The 15,334-nt window shown below is 27.2% G+C and overlaps 2 protein-coding genes across 5 annotated transcripts in view; one reads left to right on the plus strand and one right to left on the minus strand.

Annotated features, from left to right (window-relative positions):
* Positions 1 to 15,334, plus strand: part of LOC112685382 (intraflagellar transport protein 172 homolog) — a 154,160-nt gene that overhangs the window by 72,094 nt on the left and 66,732 nt on the right. For all 4 annotated transcript variants that reach the window (XM_025557236.1, XM_025557238.1, XM_025557237.1 and 1 more), the window contains one exon: positions 10,751 to 11,051. In XM_025557236.1, the coding sequence (XP_025413021.1) occupies positions 10,751 to 11,051 (301 nt within the window). The remainder of the gene's footprint in view (positions 1 to 10,750; positions 11,052 to 15,334) is intronic.
* LOC112685384 lies at positions 6,221 to 10,743 on the minus strand. The gene is made up of 3 exons (XM_025557240.1): positions 10,631 to 10,743; positions 7,979 to 8,071; positions 6,221 to 7,529 (listed from the first exon to the last, which is right to left on the minus strand). Exons 1-3 carry the CDS (start codon positions 10,704 to 10,706, stop codon positions 7,189 to 7,191), a joined length of 510 nt encoding a protein of 169 aa, XP_025413025.1. The 5' UTR covers positions 10,707 to 10,743; the 3' UTR covers positions 6,221 to 7,188.

Consider the following 15,334-nt stretch of genomic DNA (forward strand, 5'->3'; position numbering starts at 1 on the left):
GATGCAAGATTAACAAACTAAATTTTGAATCTTAAATTTTATTTTTATATTATAAAATAATTTAAAAAATTTGATTGTAATTTAATTTATTTATATTTCAGATGCCTAGATCCTACCAAAGAAAAACAACTATTGGAGGATGGTCTGAAAAGTCACTGAAAGCTGCAGTGGATTTAGTTTTGAAAAAAAAACTTAGCATGCGCAAAGCAGCAGACTTGTTTGATATTCCATTTAGTACATTACAAAAAAGGATAAAAACTAAGAATTTTGGACCACCAAGTTTGGGATGTACCCCTATTTTTACACAAGAACAAGAATATTATATGGCTGAACATATTAAAAGTTTAGCAAAACCTGTTTTATGGTTTAAGTGATTGTTATAAAGTTATTCCAGGTTTACAAAGTTATGTTACCTACCCATTATTTAAGTCTAAGAATTAAAATTAAATAATTTTAAAATATTTTGTTACATATGTAGTTAACTATTTTTAAATATTAAGTTACTGTTACAAAGTTATCCCAGGTTTATAAAGTTATGTTACCCATGTTATTATTAATAAAGGCAAATATTAATAAAAGTATTTTTATGTTTTTTTTTTTATGAAATTATGATTAGAATAAAAAAAATATGATTTTCCCTAATTTGCATGGGTTTTTGAGTGATTATCATTACCCCTACATAGGGGGAATGGTGGTCATTTCCACTTTTTTAAAAAGAATTAAAAAAATATATTTACATTTGTTTTAAAAATCTGAAATGTAAGTATGTTATACCTAACAAGTTAATACTTATTTTATTTATATTTAATAGTGTTTTGGACTAACCGTTTGCCGGAAATCGATATTCTTGCTTAGGTGACTGCCATTCCCCCTATACGATCAATTACACGTTGGAGGTTTAGACGTGATTGACCAATATTTTCCCTATTGTTAATCGTATGGTTCTATAACATATGTATATATTTATTGACTTATAATTCCCATACTCATTTGGTAAAGTACTAAACGTTGTGTATCTAATAAAAGGTTAGTTATTAAGGCAAAATAAAATTTTAAATTTTAAATGTATGTTTAAAATAAAAAAAAATGTAAAAGCATAGATCATGATAAAACCAATACATTCCACATTTCGCTCTTAATATTTCTGTCCAATACCGTGCACAGGCAAAGCTGTGCGGGAGAGCTAATAATTAATATAAATGAACCATTTCCAAACAAACAGATTAAGTAAAACATTAATAATATTTCTTCGAAACGATTAATTATACTTTTGTCAATTCGTAATGAACGAATAAAGTTAAATTGTAAACAATTTTTACTTAAAATAAAAATTATGTAACTCCATCATACATTAATCATTTTCGTTAATTGATATGATATTAAATCTTAAACAATTGAACGATTGTGTGTCTAAATAATACGAGCATTGATTTCAGATTTTCTTGCAGTTAAAATTTATATCGCCTACGTAGACGCAGCCATTAGACGTCGTTGAAATTGGTTGCGTTCAACTTAGTAAAAACAGGGTTTCAACAATAAAACAATTAGGTTATAGTTTTCTATTAATAATTATTTTTGAAATCTGTTTTTACCAAGTTGATTGCAAATTAACTCGGCAACGTCTATTGGCTACGTCATATAAATGTTATACATTTTAACATTGAAATTATGTAATTATATATTGTTTTAAAATCATTGGAGCGATTAAAATATTGCATATTAATACGTACCCTAAATGTGCTCTTGGTTGTAACAACAAAATCGAAAAGTAATTTATAACGTAGCTTTCATTACGAATAAAAAAAAAAAAATTTAAAAATATATTTTTAATAACTGTCGTTAGTACGCGCCCTACTGATATCGGGAACACAGTTAAACGAGTATCAACAATGTATTCCCGTCGATTTATCAGATATTCGACTGTGGCAAACCAAAAGGGTTAAGGTTACCGCCAATTTATTAGTGCGGTCGTTACACGCAGTTTGCGCGTTCGGGTTTTAAAAATTCACTGTCGAACCGAGTGGCCACTGTCAATCACTCGCGAAACAACACTACCGAGTGTTAACGTGCAGCAGCAAATCGGCCTTGTAGATTGACAGGTTAAGAATGATTATCGTTAACTATACGCCGTTAGGAGATCTATAAGACCGTCCAGTGGTCGCACCGCTAACGGGTTGAACCGTGTTTTATGCACCTGATCGAAACCTTTCCTCGAGAGGCCTAATGTTGTGTGTACTACGGTTAGATTTTTATACCTACAGAAAAATAAGCATGCCAGGCGAAATTCGAAAGTGCGCAGCAACGTCTTATTCGCTGAAGTCACGAAAATGATTACGCGACTAAAAAAAACATCGTAAATTCAGTTAAAAGGAATAACGGATAAGAAAATCACAACGCCAAAAAGTCTACGATCCATTTCAATCAATTTTTTAGTAGACATATTTATCTTTATTTGTAAAATACGTCACAGTCCAACCTAACCATATATTAATACTCCATAATAATAACGTACGGATATACCATCCTAATATTTGTACTCTGTAGCGGCTACGTGGATGCAATCACTAGACGTCATTGTATTCGTTTGCGTCTGACTTGATAAAAACACAGGATTCAAACAATGGTTTTCCAGTTGTTGTTTTCGTTGTTGAATACCTATTTTTACCATGCAAATTATTACTAGCCGTTGCGTCCACGTGGCCGCAACCAATTTGAATAACATAGTCAATGTATATCTACACATTATGAAATCAACGGTAGTACAGAAAATGTATAATCCTGCTCTGCTGATTTCGACGAGAGCTACGCGGGCATATTACGCAAGACACGTCATTATTCACACGACCATTTGCATCGATTTTTCGATTTTCCTCTCCACCGCCGTCGACGTCATTGTCGTCGTCGGCCAAATGATAAATATAAACATATATCCTACACACACATATATATGTATTTTTTCTCCTCCGTATAGACGAATTGAGGACGAATATTGAATATTATTACCCGACACGAAACAACCGTGTGTTGTACCGTAGAAGCAATTTCAGGATAAGAACACAATTCAACAGCTAATGTGAGGGACACGCACATAAACATATTTGAAAAACTCGAAGCACTTAGCTAACGTGATACGAAAAACATACTCGAGTAGAACGTCCTTCTCTAAGTATTGTTTTGTTATTCTGATCAAAATCCTATATCTTATGTACACGAGAAAAAACACCGATAGTCCATAAAATTGCATGTAGTTTACTGTTTAGTTTACACAGTGTTTACAATAATCATTTAGTGGTCTAAAATCTATAAAAATAAATATCCACTAATTAAGTATGATTTTATCTATTCGAACGTATATGCCTTTATGAGCATTGAAAAGTGTGATAAAAACTCTAAATAATTTTACTCCATTTTCTTCGAATATTATATATATATATATATTATATTTTATTTTTCACGACTGATTAAAATGTCCAACTCTCATAATCATACTATAATCCGATAAGTAGGTACTTTAAACTATTTGAAGTATTGCAGTTTAAATTTGGTCAATTCAGCTGTTATGACGAATTATGATTAAGTACGCTTAAAAGGGTTAAGGGTTAAAACTCCTCTTTGAACATCTTCAATACAATTTTTTTTTTTTTTTATTAATTTGTAGAAAATATTTGTAAGCTTAATTTATCTTCTAATCACGCTTAAATAATTTAATCAAACACTATTACCGAAATTAATAAATATTTTAAATAACGTGAAGTTTTACTAAAACAAATTTATTTTTGAATTTGTATGACAATTACAAAAGACCATATTTATATAAAATTGTTTTAAATTTTACAGCACAGTTTTGTGAAACATTTTATTCTGTTGCTAACTGAATAATAAAATTTAAAACGCTTTTAACAATGACGAAAAATAACTATCGAATTCTTATACAATAATTTGTTTTTTTTTTATGAATAAAATAATTTTGCAGTATTTTATAGCAAATACATGTATAATTTTAATTTATCTACATAGCTTTGCACTATTAGGCATCGTTTAACTTGTTCTCTATAAAGAATGTCAAGAATATGTTTTAGATCTTCAATGACAACTTTATCCTTACGGGATAAGTTTGAAAAACAATATAAATAATATAATGTGTATCTTGTGGAGATTCAGTAATTTAAAGTGGTTGGCTAATGTAAATTCCATTATCTCATCATGTTAAATTATTAAAACCCTATAGTGTTATACCCTTAAGTAAAATGAGCTCAGCCCGAATGTGTCTTTTGTGTTCAACAATATTTGCTTTGTAACTTAATACATTTACAATATCTATACGATGGTGTGGTTCATTCTAAGCACTTATCATCTACATAGCTAATAAAAACAAAATGTTCAGTTACGTTGTAAACATTAAAATTAATTTGAATCAGTGATGCATATCTGTACTGAATATTTGTATACCTAATTCAAATTTTTAATCTTTCGGTAAAAAATATGAATATTTTATTAGTTTTTGTTATTATTTCTTCAAAGCACACGGATTTAAAGTGAATAGTTACTATGGAATAATATTCCAAAGTATTTTTAACCTTTTAACTTGATCTTTACACTACTCTGGAATTAGCGAAAATATTGAAGAATGTTTTTGTTTTTTTTAACCAGAATTAAAAACAATAGCATCAAAAGTAAAATATTAAAATCTAACTTTTTGTAATGAATAAAATAATATATATATATTATGTCTAAGTATATATTCTAGTTGAATTTAAACAAGTTCAGCTTTCTTGTTTCTTTATATTATTCTGTACTTGTAAAACAAAGGTAAACGGCTCTGGAACATTCAATTAATGAGCTTATCTAACCAATTACTAGGTTAATGTTTTTTAAAATAAACTCAAGGTTACATAATTCTTTAATTTTATTGTTTCCTTGATATTAATAAATGTTGTTTTACCATAAAATGGCAATTTATTTGAAACTTAATTTCTTATTTTTCCACGGAAGTTCCAAATATAGTAAGTATTTGATTTTAGTAAACTCATACACTGAATAGTCAATACTTCACTCTTGGAACTCGTAAAGTCGGAACTACTTATAAAATAATGAAAATCATCAAATTAAGATTATATAGAAAAAAATATTATTAACTTAAAATAATTTTTTATGTATTCTGTATTCATCCTGATACATACAGAGCAATTTTCATTTTTTATTTTTGTGTAACATTTTAGTGATTAACTATCATTAAATATTATACAAAGTATATAAATACTGCTTAATGGTACACTACATTACTACAATAAACTTTAAACACTTAGGTACTTATTGATAATAATGATTATAATCGAGTCTTCATAGATATAAGAATATGAAATATTGATCAAAAAAAAAACATTTTTTGAAAATATCTTTTTTTTTATCTATATAAAAATGAAATTATTTTTCATCTTTATCTAGATATACATTACTATAATAAAAATTAAACACCTATGTACCTATTGATAATAATGATTATAATTGAGTTTTCATAGATATTATTAAAAATATGCAATATTGATCAAAAAATAAAAATGTTTGAAAATATCTTTTTGTTTATCTAGATAAATTTTACATTATCTATTTCCAACACTGCACACAAACAAGTAGTAAATATTAATAATACAATACCTATTATAAGTATTTATATACATATTAAACAGTTCAATATAAAATTATTTTTCTGTTTTTGTGATGTTCTGAAAACAATTGTACAAATATATCTAAATCTAAATTTTTAGAAATTTTTTTCTATGCTTATTGAAGCCAAATTATTTAAACGTTAATTTGTCATTCGATTTCGCATATAATTTTTCAGTCGTCTCAGACATGAAAAAGTTCTTTCACAAGCTGCACTTGATACTGGAACAGTAATTACAACAGTAGCTAGCTTATAAGTTTAATTGAAAGTTAACTTATACTTCTCAAGTAGTTCAATTAGATTCACTAGGTTGTTTATTTTAACATTAAAATGTTGAATTTGATATTTTTTGATAGTTGTTGGTAAAATTTTTAGTTCTTCCCTTAGATTTTCTAGATAAAGATTATAATGATCAATTAAAGGTTTCAAATGTTCATAACTCAAAAATTGTTCATTTTGGGGATTATTATTAGCATATGGCCTCGGCATAAATTAAACAAAAACAAAATAAATAAATAAATAAATAAATGGTAATAACAATAAATAGTAATAGCAATAGTAATAATAATAAATAAACAAATAAAAATAGGTTTTTTGGGGATGTAAGTAAGATATTGATGACAACACACAATGATTATCTGTAAATCGTGCTTTTAGTTCTTTTATTATATAATCCAAAGCAGGTATGTATACATGTTGTCTTAAACCATTTTTTGATGAATCTCGATCAGTTTCTTAAGTACTGTTCTTAGCAAATATGTACTGTTTAAATTTTTCAGAGACTTTTTTGTTCTTTTTTTTTACTTTGTTCATTTGGTATTGATATGTTATTTTCTTTACAAATATGTAATGATTGTTAATGATTGTGCAGCTTTAAACCCCATGAAACGTTCATATGCTATACCATCTAAGTAATATCTTAATATAACTGATAAATGTTCCACTTTAGTAATATCTTTTGTTTCATCAACAATTATAGAAAAATACTGACACTTTTGTAATTCATCAATGATTTTGTTACGGATCATTTTATTGAAAATTGAAAACATTTCATTCTGGATTTGAGGGGGTTTGTATATTCAGCATTATTTGGTAATGTTTTACTTTTACTTTTAAATTCATCACTAATATCACTAATTAAATTTAAAAGTTCAATGAAGTTACCATGGTTAGCATAACTGTCTTCTTCATTGACACTCCTCTGCGCTATGCCTTGTATTGCAGTGTACAACAAAGTTTTCCCAATCATCTTGATATAATTTTGATTTCCTTAAACTAATTTTTTATGACCTTCATTTATCAATAATACCACAGACAAATTACCTAATTTTTTCATATCTAAGTAGGAGTTCCACGTAGTGTTTGAAATTGTGTGTTCTTCACTATTATTGTGTTTCCTTAAACCAGAATTTTGATCTAATGCATTTTTCCAATTTTTGAAACCTACACTTATAAAAATCGGTTTGTCTTTGTTTTTGGCAAAAAAACGACATGGAAAACAAAAAGCAGAATTATCTATTATACTAAAGCCATTTATAACTATCAAACCATTTTGATGAGAAATGTCTCATTCTTTTACCAAATTTTGTATTAGAGTAACATACCAATTTTGGCTGTTTTAGTCCATCATCTAGGGTTTGAGAAAGATCATTTGGTCTAGGAACTTGTTTAACGGTTTTGACTAATTGGCTTCTTGTAGGACCAAATGTAATATCACTAGTATCATCAATTGTATCTTCAGATTCACAGTTATCAATATCATGACTACTTGTATTAATATAATCTAGATTTGATATAATATAACTAAAAACACCATGATCATCATCACTGGAATCATTTTCCCTTGTTTTTTTGGTCACGTCGCCTAAGAAATAAAAAACAAATTTTTAAATTAATAAAATATAATAACATATAATTTATATATTTAGACGTTTCGACAGCATTACATTTTAAAGAAATAACATAATTATTTTTATATTATGTTAATGCTGGATTGCATAGAATACTTATTTAATATTTTAAAATTAATATATATATATATTATATTTATTTATCTAGTAAACTTAATGATTCATTCTTCTTAGTATACATAAATGGAAGTAAGTACTGTTTAGTGTTTAAAGGTCATTAATATTCAAAGGTATAACAAATATTATTATTATATGCAACTCAGAATTATACTTTAACATATTATAATAAATATAAAATATGTAGTATTTTTTATTAATATATAATATTATAAAGTAGGTGTACTTTATAGATATTTCATCATAATTACAAATATATTTAAAAAATATTATTGATTATATTTACCAACATCTTCAAGTTGTAATTTATAAGAAGCTATTGAGAATAATGGTTCTTTGCTGAAGACTTTCTCAGTCGTAAATTCAGAATTACAGCTGCCTGATAAGTATAAAATATATAAATTAATTCTTTGTAAAATAAAAATGACTGTAGTTTTTATTTTATGGTATAAAACAGCGGTTCCCAACCTTTTTTTTTAGCGGTGCCTTTTTTTTAGACTCAATTTAGCCACGGTGCCCTGCTATGAATAACATAAAAAGATAAAAAAAAATACTCATTGATAACTAATTTTATTAATTTTATTAAAATTTAACTTAATTATAAATTAATGAATTTTTAAACCTAAAGATTAAATAAAAAAAATTATTGTTATCATTATTATGATTATTACATAAAAATATTATAAGATTAAAATGAGAATGGCCGAATATACAATAAAAAATATTTCATTATTTGCTATAAAGTTTTTACGAAAACAATAAGGAAAAAGAAATCTAAACATTTTAACTATTTGTTATGAACCGTAGACCACGGTGCCCTTAGAAAGTGTTCGGGGTGTATAGAATACGTTTCATTGCATTAATAAATGTATTCACACTACACACAATGGTACAACATACAGTTAGACAGTTAGCATTTATGTTTCAATACAAATCAAATTGCAAAAAAAACATTCCATTAGGACATTATAATTTAACATGAATAAAATAAATCGTCCAAAGTCCAAACCAGTATAAAAACTATAAAAGTAGGCGTACTGCATACAGTTGGGGATCACTGCTGGACATAGGTATTAAATGTACTAACTATACCCGACTCATATTAATTATGTTATAACTTAGTTATGTATAATATGGAGTCATGTAAATTTTATACACAATATACTATATATACAAACATATTATATATATATTGTTCTGGGAAAATATACAACAATAATCAGAAACAACGATTATCGATATCTAAAAATAACAAAAACTAAAACCTACCGCCATTACGTCCACGTCGTCAACGGCGTTGAAGTGTTCATAAAATTATATTTAATGACGACTCCAACACTGACGGTCTACACTGCTCTACAGATAGTAGTACGCACTAACTGCTAACAGCATGCTAGTCTTTTATCTATTATTTTCTATAAAATTGGTATGTCTATCAAAACTCCTATTATTTATCTTTTTCAGAAACGTTATCCATAAATATAAAAATTAATTATTATAATAATAATTGTATTACCTAGTAGTAATCACAATATATTTATTTCAAAGTGCACAATCACATTTTTGATAATTGGTAAAAATAATTATATTTTGAATTTTAGGGGTGGCCAGCCCTGGGCCAGAATAAATTTAAAGTGGGCCCGATCCATCCAGGCTTAACCTCTGACTACGTGCCTGTGCATAATAATGACTAGCTGTTTTAAATTCCAATTTATTTATGATCTCATAATCTCCTATTGTAATACAAAGTCTGTTTATTATTTTGTTTCATAAATTCGAAGAGAAAATAGGAAATTTTAATTTTTTTCATGTAATTATGATCTAAAATAATATTGTTCTTATTTGTAAATGGTAATTTGAATATAAATTACTGAGAGATGAATTAAAATATTAATAATTACAAGTCAAATTATTGACAATTTACTACAATCTTTAAATAACAAACTTTTTTCATTATTATTGTTAAACTAGTTTTAGAACGCTATGTATTTAATGTAGGGTAATGTAATATTCTCTTTGGACCCAGTAATCATATGAAATTGAGAAAAAAATCTTATACAACACTACAATTAATGACTCGTACTCTAAATTGATACGCATTTTTTTTTTTTACAAATAAACAATCGAAATTATTTTAAAATTAAAAATTATTCCAAGTAAACTCTAAGTCCCATTTCCACTAAAAATGTCATAAATATATACTATCTAACTTTAGCATTTAATAATAATTATTAACAGTACTATAGTATGTACTTGACAAATATACATACAAATATTATTCAAACCTTTATTATTATCATAAATCTATCTTTAAGCGGTTGACTTTATATTTTTTAAAAGTTAAAAAATATACTACAAAAGTATTATAAAATTAATATTTTGAGAATGGGAATATAGTTTTATCTGTTAATTAATTACACTGTATAATTTAAATAAAAAAAAAAATTATTATTTTTATAATCATTCATAACTTATAAGTATAATAAAACACTTTATAACGATGATAAATTTAAATATTAAAACAATATAATAAAAAATAATGTAAGATAATATTGTAGCTAATTTGCATATCTTATTATTTACTGTACTTATTATAACATAATAACGCACACGAATATAATTATACTCGTGTATACATATATATTATATGTATACGAATCAAAAATAAATAACAATTATGATAATAATTATTGTATCTGCAATTTTTTCTTTATACTACTTTTAGAAATATTTATGTTGTAAAGGGAAAATTATCTTAACTTTGGGTACTATAAAAGCCCATCCGAGTACACGTTAAATATTTCATCATTATTGTACCTATTCTACAAAAATTGTCTTCATGGGTACATTGATTACATTTTATTAAAAAGGTATAACCGTTAACCCAATACATTTATCATAAGCTATAATTTTCAACAAATCATTTACTCAAATATACCTTTTTTACATATTTCAAAGAATGATGAAGTGAAGAGTAGTATGTCGTTTTCATCCCTCCTCCATCCATAGATCATCTCTTACATCATAACCAATACATGTTTCATTATTCGTTTTCTAGATACGCTGTCAAGAAGGCGAAAGACATTACACGTACGATCTGGACGAACGTCTCGTAGAATTTGGTACGGCTGTACACGACAGCGACTTCGGACGTGCTATACTGTACCTTGAAAGTTTGGAGGATAGCGATGATCATCAGTACGAGGTTGATGGCATGTGGCAGAACCTGTCAGATATTGGCCTTCAACTAATGAACTTGCCAGTAGCTGCTAGGTGTTTGGCAGGTGTCGGTGACTACTGCAAAGCGTGGTATCTGCAAGAAACTTATAAGTTGGCCGAAAAGTTTGCAAAGGAAAACAGTTACGTATAGAATTAAAACTATTATCGAAGTAATCTTCAATCGCTGGTATATACTCGTACACTAACACTTTTAAATAATCTCCCGTTATATATACTTTAGATACTAATAATATTATTCGGTGTTATAATACTCCGCTTGCAGATAAGAGGATTCTATAACCATATAGGTGCGAATCGATGCAAGACGGAAGATTATGAACACTTGATCGTCTTAACTTCTACGATACACAATCAGTTGTGGTGAAAGTGTATTTGTTGTTCAGCTAACATCTTTGGTCGATTTACTTTAATGAGATACTATTTTTGCTGGTTATTACACACACACACGATTAAAAATGCACAATGAATGTTTAAATAATATAAGCATTACAAATCGGTATTTGTATTATTTCAGGGAAAAGTTTTGACAAATCATCGTGAGATGGTTTTTTCAATTATCTAATAATACTTCCGCTTTGCAATACAATACACGTATATACGAGATAGTCTCGTAGATAGTCTTGTCCTTTATTTATGGGCGTTATGATATGTGACAAACTATTATTTATAATTATACATATTCTCATGCCTTTAATCGTGTATGGCACAATGTCCTGCTATTTAAACTTAAGAGTTTTCTTTCTCCTGCATACTATTTACTCATAAAATTGTATCTCTCAATATATATTTTTAAATTCGTTCCAGTTCAACCCTATCAGAAATAGCTGCTATAAATACTGGTGTATCTCAAGGATACATTCACTCATCTTATACTTTACAAAATTTATACTTCAGATCAACCCAACATTCCCTATATATCAGTAACTGATTAATCAGACGATAAAATGTTAATTTTATTAACGCTAATTCTCTCAATGTATCATAAAATTTGCAAAATTACATACACTCAATGGAAAGTTGGTTTACATAATGGTTATTCAAAATTAATCGAAGCAAATCTACACTAACAACTTTCACTCACACACTTGCCCCTTTCCCCAACACCACCTTATAGGGAAGTCTAATAACCAAATATCCAGTTGTCAAGTATCTCAGTCTTATCTTAGATCAAAAACTTACTTGGATTTCTCATATTGAATCCTAAAGGTTGACTTTAAATAACCTAGTACGAATGCTGAAAATGGTATTACGTAATAATAAATACTCCTCACTAAATGTTGAACTTCTTATATATAAATACCAACTTAAGCCTGTTCGGCTCTACGGAATACAACTCTGGGGAAACGCAAAAAAGTAAAAATTAAACAAAAATGTAGGTCTTACAAAATACTGAAACTATCAAATGCACCTTTGTATGTATTAAATCATACACACCACTCAGATCTAAATATAAAAACACTAAATAAAGAAACCGAGTTATACTATAAAAGGTTTCGCGATAGGTTACCTAATAATCAAATCCTCTAATTAAAAATCTAGCGTATACTACTAAACCCGGTAATCCAACAAGAATATTTAAGCGCAAGTGATGTCATGATATTTTACGTTACTAACACGTGCATGCATTGAGATTTGAAAGTGTCATCACTGTATTATTTTTTTCTTCGAAGTACATTCATGCTATTCTTTACTCTTAGCCTATATCCTATTGGATCAATTTACATCAGATTTTAAATTATTTGTTTAAATAAAAAAATAAAATTAATTAAAATAAAAATATTTATTAAACATGCCTCAAAATTAACTGGTGCTCTGACTTGATAACTTAAGGCTTAAATACTTAATAATATAAGAGGTATTGCAAATGTGTGATTTCTTTCATGTGTGTGTTGAAATGCATTCAAATTCCAAATTATAAATATTACCTATACCAAATATGTAAATTGTATTATATTAAAATAAAGTTATTTTTTTCTAAAAACAAAATAAAAAAAAAATTATATTTGTATTCATCATCGAAAATAAATATTATTAGTAAACCCATCGGTAATCTTTCTAAAATCACTATTTATACAAGTATATAGTTAATATTAAATTTTTTCTTCTTGAAAATTTAAAACTTTTAAGTAGTTAATTGACAATAAAAGGATAGACTTGGAAGTACACTACGTATATTATTTTTAAATTAAATTAATTACTTATTTTGGAATAGCTGAATGCATCAATTTTACAATTTTATTTTCCTCGTATTAAACTGAAGGAGGATGGAACTTTTTTCGAAATGTAATGTTCTAACTGATCCCATTCATTTAATGTCAATTTATAAAGAGACTACACATACGATAAATTTGCTATTTCTTTCTATCTTGATGTTACCCGACAGTTACAATTAAATATAAATAACAATGGGAAAGAAATTGCAGATAAAATACGAAAGAAAAAACATTTAATCTCAAAACTAACGGTTGTTTTTAATTTAACAAGACTGACAATGTAACCGTAATGACCGTGTTTCGTATTTGTAATTTTTTTTTATCTTATTTGCCACCCATATTCTTGCGATGCACGAATATAATCTCACAACAAAATGCAATATCTATGAAAAAATCATATTGAATATAAATGTATTTAAATAATTTATTTTACGAAATGTAGATTATTCTAAATTTCTAATACAATCTTCATTACGCTGATACAGCGAAAAAAAATTCTTTTATTATTCCTGATTTCATCCTTCACGAACTCTACTTGTTTCATAAGTGTGGTTTTATGTATTTTTAATTATTGACGTAAAATACCGAATAATTTATGTTTTACTTTTTTTTTTTTATAATTTTTTTTTTTTTTTTTTTGAGTAATCACCAAATGTGTAGATAATGGATTTTATGTACTTAGTCATTTATTAAATACGAGCACCGAAACGTTTGTATAGTCTAGAATAAATACAAGTGTCAGGCACACGTTAAAGTTAGACTTAATATAGCTTTACTATTGATCAGACCATAGAGTATGCTTTTTATTGACATCATATAGTCGGTGAGTAACTAAGTAAGTGTATGGGTAAATAAAATACTTCACACATTTGTTAAAGTGGTTTTCATTTTCTTTGACCATTCAACACAACATTTTGAAGTGTCGATCCTATCGAGTTGAATACCGTCATGAAATCGTTTTGATTCCTAGTTATAAAATTCGGGTCAATACAAAACTATATTCTGTATTACAATTATTAGATGGTCGGATAATATTATTTATCACTTATGTCATTCGCATTCTGCAAACTATTAAACATTACAATTATTAGTTTCAACGGTTTCAAATTATTACTTGGTTAAGTATTGATATCCAAAACGTTTTCAGTTTTGTTAAAGCTTCAGAGTGAATAACCTGGAATTTTCATTAGAATCTTAATAATTGAAATTATAATAATGAATTAGGTGATAATATTTTTCAAAAATACTATTCCAAGTCTAGACCCAATTCTGTATTTATACCTATTTACTCGTATTAATCTTACGAATCTTTAAAACCATTTTCTAAACATAAAAAAAAATCTACCATCATTATAAGACCGATTTTGCACCTAATAACTATAACTATGTAGTAACCCGAAATATACTTTAATAGTCATCTACATAGTAGTTATTTATGATTTATGTACATTATTAATTAAAGCGTATGTTAATGTTTTAAAATTAAAGTAAACATCTCAACATCTTAAGATCTGATCTTACTTCATTTATTTATTTTTTTTTTTTATAATTGTCAACTCTATAGTAGAGCAAACTTTAAGATTATGATCGAAGCAAGAAATTTAATGGTTTTTCAATATTAGTTTATTTCTGGGATCAAACTTTTGTGTATTACAATTGCAACAAAAGTCCCATTAGATTTGAAATGAACCAGATAGGAACTTTTAAGAGATCATTTTTCGATTTCTTTTCTTCTATCGTAGGTTTATTCGTATACAAAAAAAAAAAAAGAAACTTGAATTCAATATAAAATTTTGTTCGGGTGTCGTTCATATTCCGTTTGATAAAATACACGATTTTGAACAAAAATCTTCAAAATTACATGCTAGACAGTCGCTAAAAACTTAAACGAAAACGATCTCTGCAAATGCGGACGACGTGAATCTCATTTGTTACGTGGAGGTATCAAAAAAAAAATATATCATATTTCAACGCGCACGAAACAATACAATTAATCGGTATCCATAACTGCGTGCAGTGCAGTGTTATAATACCGTGCCGATTAGATGTAATATTCGAATGGGATGTACAATAAGCGGTGGAGAACTTGGCAAAATCAATTATTCGTAATCGGCACGTATCCGCCGAAACGGGAATACGGTATATATCTTACGTTGAGAACGATAGTATTTCCATCACACTGCTCTGAC

Source organism: Sipha flava, unplaced genomic scaffold (assembly GCF_003268045.1).
Source record: "Sipha flava isolate LNK unplaced genomic scaffold, YSA_version1 275_pilon_pilon, whole genome shotgun sequence".
NCBI lineage: Eukaryota > Metazoa > Arthropoda > Insecta > Hemiptera > Aphididae > Sipha > Sipha flava.

Bases quoted from the DNA above. Each gene is read 5' to 3' on its own strand.
- LOC112685384 (XM_025557240.1), bottom strand. From the start codon at position 10,706: ATGATCTATGGATGGAGGAGGGATGAAAACGACATACTACTCTTCACT. The intron at 8,072-10,630 runs GTATATTTGAGT...TATACTTATCAG, and splicing joins CTTTGAAATATGTAAAAAAG to GCAGCTGTAATTCTGAATTT. The intron at 7,530-7,978 runs GTAAATATAATC...TTTATTTCTTAG, and splicing joins ATTACAACTTGAAGATGTTG to GCGACGTGACCAAAAAAACA.